This window comes from Quercus lobata, chromosome 3 (assembly GCF_001633185.2).
Source record: "Quercus lobata isolate SW786 chromosome 3, ValleyOak3.0 Primary Assembly, whole genome shotgun sequence".
Taxonomy (NCBI): domain Eukaryota; kingdom Viridiplantae; phylum Streptophyta; class Magnoliopsida; order Fagales; family Fagaceae; genus Quercus; species Quercus lobata.
In genome coordinates, this window is record NC_044906.1 from 25,162,964 (window position 1) to 25,176,329 (window position 13,366).

The 13,366-nt window shown below is 33.7% G+C and overlaps 2 protein-coding genes across 4 annotated transcripts; both read right to left on the minus strand.

Annotated features, from left to right (window-relative positions):
- Positions 1-456: 456 nt before the first annotated feature.
- On the minus strand, positions 457-4,822 carry LOC115980631 (TMV resistance protein N-like). The gene is made up of 3 exons (XM_031102861.1): positions 4,233-4,822; positions 628-1,547; positions 457-464 (listed from the first exon to the last, which is right to left on the minus strand). The coding sequence occupies exons 1-3, from the start codon at positions 4,712-4,714 to the stop codon at positions 457-459; spliced, it is 1,410 nt and encodes a 469-aa protein (XP_030958721.1). The 5' UTR covers positions 4,715-4,822.
- A 4,342-nt stretch (positions 4,823-9,164) lies between these two features.
- Positions 9,165-12,694, minus strand: LOC115979622. 3 transcript variants are annotated; one of them, XR_004089118.1, is made up of 5 exons: positions 11,222-12,220; positions 10,981-11,137; positions 9,803-9,936; positions 9,515-9,692; positions 9,165-9,334 (listed from the first exon to the last, which is right to left on the minus strand). XR_004089118.1 is itself a non-coding variant. In XM_031101677.1 (5 exons), the coding sequence occupies exons 2-5, from the start codon at positions 11,405-11,407 to the stop codon at positions 9,663-9,665; spliced, it is 507 nt and encodes a 168-aa protein (XP_030957537.1). In that variant the 5' UTR covers positions 11,408-12,106; positions 12,628-12,694; the 3' UTR covers positions 9,165-9,662. The 3 variants fall into 3 exon arrangements, 2 of the variants coding, with proteins under 2 accessions (XP_030957537.1, XP_030957536.1); XM_031101677.1 differs by adding an exon at positions 12,628-12,694 and having other exon boundaries at positions 9,165-9,692; positions 11,222-12,106; XM_031101676.1 differs by having other exon boundaries at positions 9,165-9,692.
- Positions 12,695-13,366: the final 672 nt, after the last annotated feature.

Consider the following 13,366-nt stretch of genomic DNA (forward strand, 5'->3'; position numbering starts at 1 on the left):
GTATATTGCGAACTATAAGCAACCTGAGATTCTTCATCTTAGAAAATCCAACTTTGAATTGCTTCTTTATTGGTTCAGGCGAGCACAACATTATGCCTTGAATTTCATCCGATCCCTAGTTGGACAAAGCTAAGTGAATCATGTCTTACAATAGAATTATCAAAATTATAATAATTATTAATTTTAGACCAAAACAAAGCATACTACTAAACTTGAATTTTCAACCACAATAAAAAAAAATAAAAAAACTTTGAAGATGAAAATTCATTGCATCTACCATGTATTAAAAAAAAAAAAAGAATAAGGAAGAATTGATTCAAAATTACTTAGGGTTTAGGGTTTAGGGTTTAAAAAAAATATCCTCATAATATTTAAGGATATGATTTAAAATTAATTGATTCAAAAAAAAGAAAAAAAAAAAGAAAGAAGAATTTATTCAAAATACCTCATCTTCAGTTAGTACACTAACAGCATCCTCATAACACCATATCCTACTACGTTTTTTGAGCTTTTTTGGTGATTCTTGTCGAACGATTTCCCAGCCCATTTGTTGAATTAAGCCATGCATCAACAATTTGTTAAATCGATCGACAATTATAAGACACTTATCAATAAGTTTTTTAATACCATAAACTGGGTATAAATTGCAACCTTCTAGTATATCTACAACATAATCCTTATCGAGTCCCTTAAAGAAACATGCAATATCAAGGAAAATATCTTGTTCAGTTTCACCCAATCCATCATAACTTCTTTTGAGTTTTTTCTGAATTTCTTTGTTAGGAATTTCTTTATACTGATCTAATGCACTTTTCCATTCACATTTAGGTCTTCCACATAAATCAGCACCCATTATTTTTAGAACTAATGGAAGACCTTCGCCATAGCGTATAAATTGGTCGGCAAGTTCCCAATAACCTTCCTTAGGTTCATTTCTATGGAAGGCATACATACTAAAGAGTTTGAGAGCTTCATCATTATTTAGTTCCTGAACCTTGTGGGTTGAATGACCTTTTCCAAAACTAGATAGCACTTGTTTGTCTCTTGTTGTTATAATGATTTTACTCCCATAAGCAAGCCAATCAGATTCTCCAAGCAAATTTTCTATTTGTTCCAAATTATCCACATCATCGATAACTAAAAGAATCCTCTTACAACAAAGTCTTTTCTTTATAACATTGATTCCTCTATATTTGTTGTCCACCTTCAAATTTCTATCCCCTAAGATCTCAAAAAGAAGTGTCTCTTGTAGTTTGATTATGCCATCATTTGTCATTGACTTTTCTTTGACGTTCTCTAGATAGCTAAATCCTTCAAAACGATCATAAATTCTGTTAAAAATAGCTTTTGTGATTGTGGTCTTACCTATTCCACCAGGCCCATAGATCCCTACCATGTGAACATCATTTGACTCAATATCTAAAAGCATGGCTTTTACACGAGAATTTATTCCAACTGGATATCTAGTGACAAATAATGGCGAGTAATTGAATCTAGCATTTGAGACTTCTTTGACAATGTCTTGAATAAAATGAGATTCAGGGTAGCTGCCAAGTAAATTCAAGAGGTTCAGTTTGTGCATTAAATTTGAAGTACTATCAATGAAAGCATATGGCATGAACCAATTCATAAGTTTGATAAATATCAGCATGTTAGCATTTTATTTTTCATTTTGGCAAGAAAATTTAGAGTGCGTTTGGATTGGGCGTTTTCGCCCAATCCTACGTCTGCGTTTTTCATTTTTTTTTTTTTTTTTTTTTTTTTCACGCGTTTTGGGTTTGCGGCTACTGTTCATGCACTGTTCAATGAACAGTAGCCGCAAACTTTGACTTTTCAAATTTTTTTTGGACCAATCACAGCACATCGTGTACTGTTCACGGACCCACAAATTTCACTTTTCAGCAACTTTTTCATTAAAAATGGGTCCCACGATACTATTCACACATTTAAAAATTATTTCGCTACAGTGTTTTTCAGTTTTCAGTTTCAGTTTTCAGTTTTCAGCTGTATCCAAATGGACCCTTAGTTTTAGGATTACATTTGCACTTTTTTCTTTTTGGGAATATAATTTGGGTAGACATAGTTCCTTAGGTGTATCTTGAATATACATCAATAGTTGGGGGTGATGGGATTTGAACTCTAAATGTCATCATTAAAAACATCAAGCCATTGCGCTACAAGACTCTCGACACTATATTGAATTTAATTGTCATTAGAAAGTATAACTTTTTTTTTTCTTTATTTGTTCAATAAAATCATGTGTTTGAATTTTATTGAGGAACCTAATATACTTCACCTAATTTTTGTCCAAATAGTTTTAGCCATCTATAATGATTTGGATGGAAAATCCAGTTAGGTGATAACTTATATTTACTAGAACGAAAATTTAGAAATTATTAAGATATTTTGAGAACAAGTTTTTTAAATAAATAATAAGTGGGAGAAACTTCCATGTAATTGGTAAAATAAAGTATTGGGATAGACTTGGGTCTAATGCATCCTGGACCCAAGTTCTTTAAAATTCTTCCATTTTTAACATTGGTTGCTAGAGCATTAGCAATGGAGAATGTTAATGCTATTCTATTTTACCATTCTCAAACACCACTTTATCATTATACCATACCATTTTACCATTTCTCCTACATCCCAAAACTCTGTTTTTATTAAAATATTTTTTTTAACCATTCTTTATTATTTATTTCCAACCGCTATATATTTTCAGATTGCTGGAAACTTCTTCATTTTTTTCATCTTTTTTTCACTTTCTCTCCCATGCTCTTTGTCACTTTCTCGCTATATTTTTTTAGATTGCTGGAACTTCTTCATTTTTTTCATCTTTTTTTCACTTTCTCTCCCATGCTCTCTGTCACTTTCTCTCTGCCCCTCCATTTCCCTTTCTCTATGCCTGACTGCCTCTCGAGTTTGTGGGTCTCTCTGGTGTTGGGTGTGGCTGGGCGGTGGATCATGGATCGTGGGTCTCTGCGGTGGATCATGGATCGTTTTTCAATGAGTTTTAATTTTGTTGGGTTTCGATTGATTTTGGTGGGATTTGATTTTTGTGTTTGGGTTTGTGGGTTGATCGGAGTGGGTTTGGGTGTTGTTGTGGATGGGTATGGGTTATGGTGTTGGTGGCGGATTGATTTTGGGTTGGGGTTTGATTTTTGTGGTTGGGTTCGTGGGTTGATCGGAGTGATTTTGGGTTGGGGTTGTGGATGGGTATGGGTTACGATGTTGGTGGCGGATTGATCTTGGGTTGGGGTTTGATTTTTGTGGTTGGGTTCGTGGGTTGATCGGAGTGATTTTGGGTTGGGGTTGTGGTGGTGGTGGTGGCTAGTGGTGGGTTGATTTTGGGTTGGGGTTTACGGTGGTGGTAGGTGGGTGGGTGAGTGGGTTTTGCTTTATGGTGGTTGATGGTGGTTGGAGTTAAGGTTGTGGGTGGTGGTGGTGGCTGTGGCGGCTATGGCTGTGGTTGTGGCTGTGGCTGTGGTGACAATGGGTGTGGGTAGTGATGCTTCAGCGATGGAGATGGGTGAGAGGCTTGGTGAAGCTTCAGCGATGGTGTTTGGGTCTGAAGAGAGGAGAGCAAATGGAGAAACAGAGAAGGAAGAGAGAGAAGATTTCGCGGAAAAAAACATAATAAAATATTATTATTTTTTTACAATATTGTGAACAGTACAATTCTATGTTTAGAATTGTACTGTAGCAGTATTTCAAAAAAATTTGCAATAGTGCTGTATACCATTCTCTGATGCAAATGGTTTTGGGGTTTCCTTTAGATTTGGCATTAGCATTCCCCAATGCTAATGCTCTAACTTCCTTTAGTTAAAGTAAGAAGCCAAAAGAAATAATAATAATAATAATAAAATTCATAATTTAGCCCCAAAAAAAAAAAACTAGACTAAAAAATTAGCGAAGCTGTTCTTTAACAGTAAAATTATTGAGCATAACAAGCCACTAAAAGTAAAACTCGTAGAAGCACTAGTGTTGTGTTTAAATCCAATGATCTAAAAAAAAAAAAAAAACCGTATAAATCACGTAAAATTGGTGATCATAACACAACACTCCCATTTTAATCAAAATTTAGGACGTGACATTAAAATTTTAAAAAAAATCCATTAATGATTTTTTTTAATTTAAAAAAAGTCATATAATTAAACCTACAAAATTGAATAAATGCCATTAATCTCATGTGTGGCTAAAAATTGAAGGGGATCTTTTCGTTAAACACATACCATTGATTGTAGTGACAACCAGATATATTAGCTGCTTCACGTAGAGCTTCTCTCCACCTTTGAATCTTCTTACTATCCTTAAATTTTTCTTCATGTTTAGCTAGGGCTTTTCCAAATTTTCCCTTTTGGTTACGTACATCTGATGGATTCACATTGTAAAAAACTGGTAGCACCTCCATTTGGTCATTCTTCTTGCACTCGATAATCTTGACAAGTTCATCCAAACACCAGGTGGAAAATGCATAGTTTTCAGAGAATACAATTATTGAAATCATTGAGTTTTCAATAATCTTGAGAAGTTCCTTAGAAATGTTTTCTCCCCTCTGGAGTTTATCATCAACGAAGGTATTAAAACCATTACGATCCAAAGCCTGATACAAATAACCCGTAAAACCAAGGCGGGTATCTTCACCTCTAAAACTCAAGAAGACTTCAAAGTTCTTGCATTGGTGGGTGACTCTTTTGCTGGTCAGAAGAGCCATTAGGATTTTTGAGTAGATAGTTGGGAAGAGCTGAAAGAAAGAAAGAAAGAAATATAGAGGAGATGAAAATTTGGAAGAGATCAATGAAGGTTGAGGAAACAATTTGGACGCAGATAATTTACTCTTGGACGCAAATGACACATTGACCTGGATCTGAAATATATGACTCAGGAAAGTGACCAAAAACTTCAGAGGAGCATTAGGTGTACAGTTTCTTTCAGTGAGACGAATAATTCAAATTTCAAAGTAGGAAGAATCTTTTACTTTTTCAAACGAAAGTAGGAAGAGCCTTTACGTTACGATGTTCTATTATATTTATATACCTTTGACATGAACGTACCACTATACAATGAATATATTGCAATAACTTAAGGTTGCATACTTAAATTTGGATTTGAATTTTAAAGTAATAAAATTTGAAATACTTTAATTCTAAATTCATAAATTTTGAAATATGTATTATGGATTTTTAAAATTCTATAGGTTTAGAAATTACATCAAATTCAAAGATTTTAAAGTTTAAAAAATTTAACATATTTTTCAAATCCTTAATTCTTTTTAAACTATTCAAACAAGTATTTGAATTTTAATCACCTAAATTCAAATCTATATGTCTGAATCCTGCCATCCAAATACACGGTTCTAAGTAAAACCACTCTGATCAAACGGAATATGTTAAAAGAATTTATGCAAAAAAAATAAATAAATCGACTTGATTGTATATCAGTTTGAAGAGAAACCATGTCCTCCTTTCTTAGCCAATTGAAGATGAGTATTAGTAATATTTAGTGAAGTCTTCATTGAGCATGTCATTCATATTCGTGTTGATGCTTTGGCAGAGGGAGAGGGTTCACACTTTCACACTCTGTAGCACAAGTGCTACGATTTTGCATTTCCAAATTCCAAGAATTTTCCATTGCACATTCTGTCAAAAGGCTCAAAACAGAGAGACCCACGCGGTTTGAGAATATAAATTCCAATAATATTTAATAAAAGTCAAACAGTGAGGTCCCACGCGTTTTGATTTTTTCAAAGAATATGTTAATAAAAAAAACAAGAAAAAAAAGGCTAATATATGAAAAGTTACCTTTTTTTTTTTTTTCCCAACTTCCAAAAGTTAGTTTCATACAGTAGCGCAAAATTTTACTTCAACAAATCTCTACCAAATATCTCCATCCGATTTGGGATTCGCTTATTTTTCTAAAATTAAAAACTTTTTATTAAAAGTATAGTAGATAAAGGTAAAAGTTAACTGAAATAATACAGTGAGACTCAAAAATAGTACCAAAAAGTACAGTAGGACCTATAAATAGTAGAAAAAATAAGATGAATAGTAAAATAAGTTGTCAAATATAATCTATCCAAACAAAACTCTAATATCACAGTGAACATCATTTATCTTATGCGGAAAGTAGTCATCTTTAGAACAATAGCGCCCATAAAATGATCTATTCTCATTTTCGAGCAAATGAGAAAGGATTCTAATCCTATGGAATACTCTAGTATCTACCAACTAATCATCACACCAATATCTATAGATCAATTAATAGGAAGGTGCAGTGCACAAATTTTGGTAATTAATTCTATTATTTATTTTATGTGGTTGTTTAAGTTTACTTGAGTGCCTGATGCTACTTACACTCAGGGTGGAAGTCAAGACTTGGGGTTAGGGGGCAATTCCACTGCTAATCGTGTGTGGTGTTTTTGATCTTTGGCGATATCATTTATCTTATGCGGAAAGTAGTCGTCTTTAAACTATAGTGCCAAGGGTGAAGTTAGGAATTTTTGTTTGGTGGGGGCAAGTTGCGACACTAATATATCTATCAAGACAACCCGCCCCCCCCCCCCCCCCACACACACACACACACACACATATATATATATACACATGCTTTTTTATTATATATACACACACCCAACCAAAAAAAAAAAAAGTTTAGTATTTTCAATCAAAATTATGTTTGATGGAAATTTTTTATAAAATAAAATATTTTAATTTTCATTGTAAAATTCTTAAAAAGTTTTATTTAAATACAAATGATCAAATTACTGGGAGCAAGCTACTGTGAGGTCACTAGGCAACGAAAAGTATATGGACGTTTTGAAACAAAGCTCAAAACGTCATCACTGATGGCACTGGAAGGTTTGACGGATTCTAGTGACATGTATGGATTCAATTTTTCATGTGGACTAAATAAATTCATTTCAAAAATAAGCCTGTATTGGCACAAATAATAAACCGGATCATTTTGAGCAAATTGCAAATTATGCAGATCATCACAAAATTAATTAATTCTTAATTTTGTTTTGATAGGAACTAGTTTACACTAAATACTAACTTTAAAAAATAGTGTTATTTGTAGGTTCATGTTATTTCAACTGATAAAGTATTTTGTTGTTGAATGAGAAATCTAGGATTCAAATCTCATTTATACCAAAAATCAATTAGTTTTTTGGCTTGATGATTAAAAAAAAAAAAAAAAACATGAAACAAACATCATAGATTGAAATTCTATCTTATCTTAAAAAAAAACTTTCATTGATTATGTCATTATGCATTATTTTCATTTACCCTTAGTTTTCGGCGTGCATGTTCATGTTCTAATGTTCTTTGGATATATTGAAAAAGTTTAGGGACTTGGTTTTTACTTAATTGCCAGTCTCTCTTCGTCATTGATTATGTCATGGTAGTAATCTGCCATTTTTGGTGTCTTTGACAGTCTACAATTTTGCCTATAATGATTAATTAACGTTATCTTGCAACTGCTTCTCAAAAAAACAAAAAAAGAAACGTTATCTTGCAACCTAGAAATTTACTGAAAGTGACGTTTCATTTGTTAATGAATATATTAATTTGCCCACGTTTTGACTAAAAATTATTATAATAACAACAAAGAAGGCCTTATTTCGCAAGATTAATTATAAATAAATAAATAAGTGAAGAACAAACTCCCAAAAAATCTAATAAAGAAAAGTGAGGAACAAACTGCCAAAATATCTAATGAAGCATGATATAGAGAAACCACATTGGTGCTAATCTCAAAAAGATTTACATAATAATGTTGCTAATTTTGCAGTGTGAATGATTAGCCAGTTATTTAACATAAATCTGGCTATTCATTTCACCAAAACATTATCTATATGAAATAGACATCATTCATGTGTAAATAGAGAATTAATTTTTTGGAGGAGTATTGGCAAACTTCCAGTGAAAATGATCCATGTTTTGAAAGCTTATACCGCCAGCTACCACCTCTTCTATTGTTACAGCATCAGATATCTCCTTGAGGTCTTCTTCTGTAAGTTTAACCTTCAAAGGGTCAATATTGTTCTCTAGGTTCTTGATCTTAGCTGTCCCTGCAAAAGTCCAAGGCAAATGAACGAATGATATACGAGATTTGAGTTGAGTCATCACTCTTTCTCATTAATGCATTAATCACTTACTTTTGCAAATGACTAACCATCTCAAGTAACTCTTTCTTATCTTTAAATGAATTTCATTTTTGTACCCTAATTTTCCTTTTATAATAACTTAATAATAAGTGCATGAAAAATTGTTTAGGGAAGAATCTGTTAAGAAAAAATTCCAATATTTGATGTTTCAATGCATTATTCTTTTAAAGCCCCAACTGAATAAACATCAGCGAAGATCAAATTCTTTATGAAATAAAGCATGAAATGTAGTCCATCTAAGTCATGTCATGTTAACTTTTGAACATGAAATGTCATCTATGGTATTAGCGAGGCAGATGGAAAAGCTAAATTGCTAAATATTTAAAATTTCAGGGACTTTGATGCAAATTTTCAAATATTAGTGATGAAATTGGAGCTTGTAAATTGCAAGGACTTTTCCCTTGTAGGTATTTTTATTCAATGAACTTGAAGAATCATTGCTCAAAGAAAAATATCAATGTTGCCTGAGAAATTATGCAGGCAATTTGAAAGTCTAACAAATAAATGAAAAAATATTGGTGAAATATGTACCAATAAGCTATTTGCAGCCAAAATTTCCACAACTCCTTTGCCAGCGAAAAAAAAATCCAGGACCAAGGGAATTGAACTGAACTATTCCAATGCCAAGCTCCCTACATGCACAAAAGCATCAAGATTCAAAAAGAGCATACTCATGCTTCTGGATAGATAATTAAAATATATCAAAATAAAGCTACACAAAGTGAACAATTTTCTTTATTGTAGCAGTCATTTAAAAAAGATAGTGTATTGGAAACTCAAGAAAGAATAGAAGAAAAATAGGAGAGATATTTAGGATACATGCAATCCAATTTCTCAATCAAAATTTTCACATTGTCACATCAAGAACTGATAAAACATGTCTGTGGTGTATTCTTTGAAGATTTCTTAAATGTGGAAGGACTCAAGAGACAAAAATTTTTAAAAGCATCATATGCGAACTGAACAAACCTGCAAAGTGGAATTATCACCTCTTCAATATCATGAGTCCAGTCCGCAAGACCACTCCATTTGTAAAGCTGTGATGGGATGCGCAACATGTGCTCTCCTTATTGAATCTGGGCTGGGTTCAGATAAAGCAATATGCTTGATTTTTCCCTCTTCTACCAGTTTCTTAAGTTCACCGACATACATTCAAATAAGTTGTATCTAATGAAATTTGGCATCAAAATCCCACCATCGCTACCATGAAATAATAAATTTGGAGAGAATTTGATATTTTCAATTTACAAACAAGAAATAATTCAAAATGGATAAGCATTGCAGGCATGTGATTGCAATGACCTGAGAATCACTTACACTTTCTTCTATGGGTACTTTTGTATCTACCTGATGCTAATAATGCAGATCAATGTATTGCACATCAAGAGTCAAGACGCTTCATGCTAGCCCCACAGCATGAGTGAACATCCTCAGGGCTAATGTTCAATTGTAATAAGGAAATTTTAGTTTTTGGATGCCAAATTTGGTGGCTATTTTAAATCTCTCTTGGCAACTGCTTCAAGGCCTGAAAGGTATAATTCTTTCAGTTAAAATCATAGAGTTTTAACATGGTCCTCAATTATTAATCAATTCACTAATAGATAATATAGCTTGCGCATTTTATGTACAACCAACCTTATTCCCTCTGTGCAACTGTTCTGACATAAGGACCATAATATAATGGACCATTTCCCTTGTCCAATTTATCCTCAAAGGATCATTATTAGCAGGGGATTTGTAATCCCCTTTAACTAGAACTTCAAAAATAACTGTCATGACATGAGAGAATTTATTCTAGAGGCATATGGTACAAAGAAAAAAAAAATGAAACAATAATGCAGTTTCATACTGTTTTAAAAAAATCAATAACTTCAAACCTTAATTTCAATGGGTAAATTTCATCCCAAGAAAATCCCTTAACCTCAAGTAGACTCTTCATTAATTTCTTATGACTCTTTAAATAAACTTTTTCCATATTTAGAGCCAAATTTTCCATTGAACAAGGTATGCATATCTTTCCATGCTTTTTTCTTGAATGTATTTCGGATCTTATTTCCTTTTTAAAGTTGGTCCAGAAAAAGCCTGGCAAAATATTGGTCCATGGCTGGTGTCCAATCTTTTGTGAACACTCTTTACATGTTGGTACAAGGCTTTTGTTGCAACACCTAATCAGTAAAAGTATTTTTATTCATTAAAAACAGATTATACATCTTGAACACTGTATTTTTATTCATTAAATATATAATTTCAATCAATCTTACTGCATCTAGTTTCTAGATACTAAATGAAGATATAAAATAAATTACAATCACTTGTCCAATCAAGTGTTAACAAAGCCAAGTGAACGATGTGCTCCTTTTTTTTTTGTGTGGGTGGGAGTAAAGCTGCTTATTTCTCCTATAATCTGGACAAGTTTGCAAAGCAACAGCAACATGTCTTATCATTAGGTTCAGAATCAGCTGTAAGCACATTACTCATTCTTGTGGAAACAGATAATGGTTGACTGCCCAGAGATTGGCTGTAAGCCAGATTCGATATACATATTTTGAAGAAGTGTAGAGTCCATCTATCTTTGGATATACTCATAAGAAGAGGGGGCTGGGGGGGTTGTTGCTTATGGCTCTTTCTTGTTTTATGCATACTTTCTGGAATAAAAATAGTAGTGATAAAATAATCAAAGAACTAGATAGCAAAACAAAATCATTCACTATGCAAAACAGGTTCAATTTAAGAAAAAAACCAATAGCATTCATTCCAATGACAATGAAAAATGCATCATTTCTGCTGATCCATGACAGGATATAAAAACACACCCATATTCACTGCTTGAATGTCATCATCAAAGTCTATATCATGACTAGATAGGCCGTATCTTCCATCTGCTGTTGTATGTGCATATATGATGCACAAATCATTAACTTCATCAATGCTTTTTTCCCCTAGAATTATTCCTCGGGAATCGGGATGAGCCTGCATGTATATTATGTCAAGTCACTACTCCCTGTAACACCAAAGGTAGAGAACAAATCAAAACATTAGCAAAAACTAATGCACCTTGATGTAGACATCCCAAACTTGATGACTGGCAACCACCATTTGTTTAGCATCATCCCATGAAAATCCATACTGATCAAGCAGACTCTTTACATCATTGATTTGAGTCCACAAATTAGTGTAATGACCTTCCAAGTCCTTTTCATTATATGGGGATCCAAAATAGGCATTGAACATGGTCAGCATATCAGTCCAAGCTTGTTGTTGAATATGTTTCCCATCCTATTCTTCCTATTCTCCTTTATCTAACAAAAGATCAATACAATAGCACTCCATTGCTGGTGTCCGGTTTGTCCTCGTGCGATCGCTACTTCCAGGCGTTTGGGTGCCCATTTCTCCCCTACAACATTGGGACTATCATTCTAGTAAGAGTCCTTTACATGCTATCATAGTGTCATGCTAGCTTCCAAGATATAAACAATAAGTCAACCCAGTCCTTAGTTATAGACGTGGCAAATCCATTCAAATTCAACAAAAATATCTGAAACCCATTAAAAAGATTAGCACATCTTTTCCAATTCGTTTAACAAATTAAACTCAAACAGAAGCAAATACAATGCATATACCAATCTGAGCTAAGGTTCTACAGACTAAATGTTAGCCTTTGTTTAGTTGCTGAGAAAGCTGAAGTCAAAAGAAATAAAGATTTTGAGTCCTGCATATTATAATATTTTTGGGGGTCTCTCAGAAAATGAAAACCCAAGGATTCATTAACAAAGCATGTTTGGATGTTTTGAGTGCCATACTTTTCAATGAATAGGAATAACCTGCACCAGTTCAGGAATATATCAGCACTTACATGCATGCTGATACTATACTATTTCGAAACCTCTTACCGACACCTGGGGTCACTCTCAAGGGATTCTTCCTTGTAAAACGGGAGAACTGCACATGCCCAGGGGAATAGTCAGATTCGAAGAGATATGAATGTAAGATTTTGAGCTTGAGCAGGTTACAACAATGGCGGATTTGTAACAGTGTGAAGAACGAGAGAGAGAATTGAGAGTAGTAAAAAAAAAACTGAATTGTATTTTAAGCTCAATAGTAATACAATACACTGAGATTCTTTTTATAGTGAATAGCTTAGACTAAAAACTAGAACCTTCTAGAAGGTTCTGCTATAACAGAAAATCTAACAAACCTATAACAACCTCTAATCAGATATTTTGAGTATGGTACAGCTGTTAAGTAAATATCTAAATCTTAACCATACGGACTGAGCTATGCAGAGAAGAAGAACAGAGGATTTCAAGATCAAACCCCAGACTTCAATGAAGGCAGAAACGGCGTCGTTGCTCTTAAGTACAAACGGCATCGTTTGTCATCATGACTTATAACTTAGACCATTGAGGCTCAAAACGATGTCGTTTGTCATTAAAACAAACGGCACCGTTTTAGCTCTTTACCGTTGGAGATTAGACGTTGTCTTCCTTGTCTTCTTCATTAGCTTTATCAAGATCTGTTCTTCTTCTATCAATGAATACCATTTTTTTTCTTTTTTAAATAAAAATAAAAATAAAAAAAGCAAAAGAAATCAAATGAGGGTGAAGCAAAGGAAAACAGTTTCAATGTAATATTAGTAAATTGGCATCTTTTTGAAAATTCGAAAAGAGGTTCTCTTTTTCTCTGATAGTGGATGGAAACGGATCCTCTCCATTTCCTTTGAAATGGAGAGGCCTCCAGTACACGGTCAGGATTTTTCTGAAAATGATCACGCTCAAAAACTGGACACGTCATAAACTTAACCCACATAAACTTAACCCAAACCAAATGAACTTAACCCAAGGTTAGATCAGCCTATTCTTTTCTCTCACCAACCCATCTGAAATTTCAAAGTTCAAACTCTCATCTCCGAGGATTTTCTCTCATCTCCAACTCTCAAAGTTGTTTCTCTTCTTTTCCCTCCTAGGCCTTGCGCAATCTTTTTCAGAGTTGAGACACAGAGTAACACAGAGATTTTGGAAAGAGAAAAGAGAAGAAAAAAATGAATACTCCTCACGGCACCGATCCAAGCAGGAAGCATTGACGGCACCGTGTTCCGCTCCACCGCTAGCAGCCACCGTGTTCCGCTCCACCAATTTCGGCCGTGGTTCCGGTAAAGTTCCTCTGTCTCCTTCTTTGATTTTTCCTTCTTTTAATTTTCTC

What these genes read in the sequence shown, in the direction of transcription:
- LOC115980631 (XM_031102861.1), bottom strand. Translation starts at nt 4,714, where the DNA reads ATGGCTCTTCTGACCAGCAAAAGAGTCACCCACCAATGCAAGAACTTT. An exon ending in GGTTGTCACTACAATCAATG is followed by an intron (nt 1,548 to 4,232) that starts GTATGTGTTTAA and finishes TTTACTTGGCAG; the next exon opens with CTACCCTGAATCTCATTTTA.
- LOC115979622 (XM_031101677.1), bottom strand. Translation starts at nt 11,407, where the DNA reads ATGCTGACCATGTTCAATGCCTATTTTGGATCCCCATATAATGAAAAG. An exon ending in TTTGGGATGTCTACATCAAG is followed by an intron (nt 11,138 to 11,221) that starts GTGCATTAGTTT and finishes ATATACATGCAG; the next exon opens with GCTCATCCCGATTCCCGAGG. An exon ending in CATTCAAGCAGTGAATATGG is followed by an intron (nt 9,937 to 10,980) that starts GTGTGTTTTTAT and finishes ATGTCATGACAG; the next exon opens with TTATTTTTGAAGTTCTAGTT.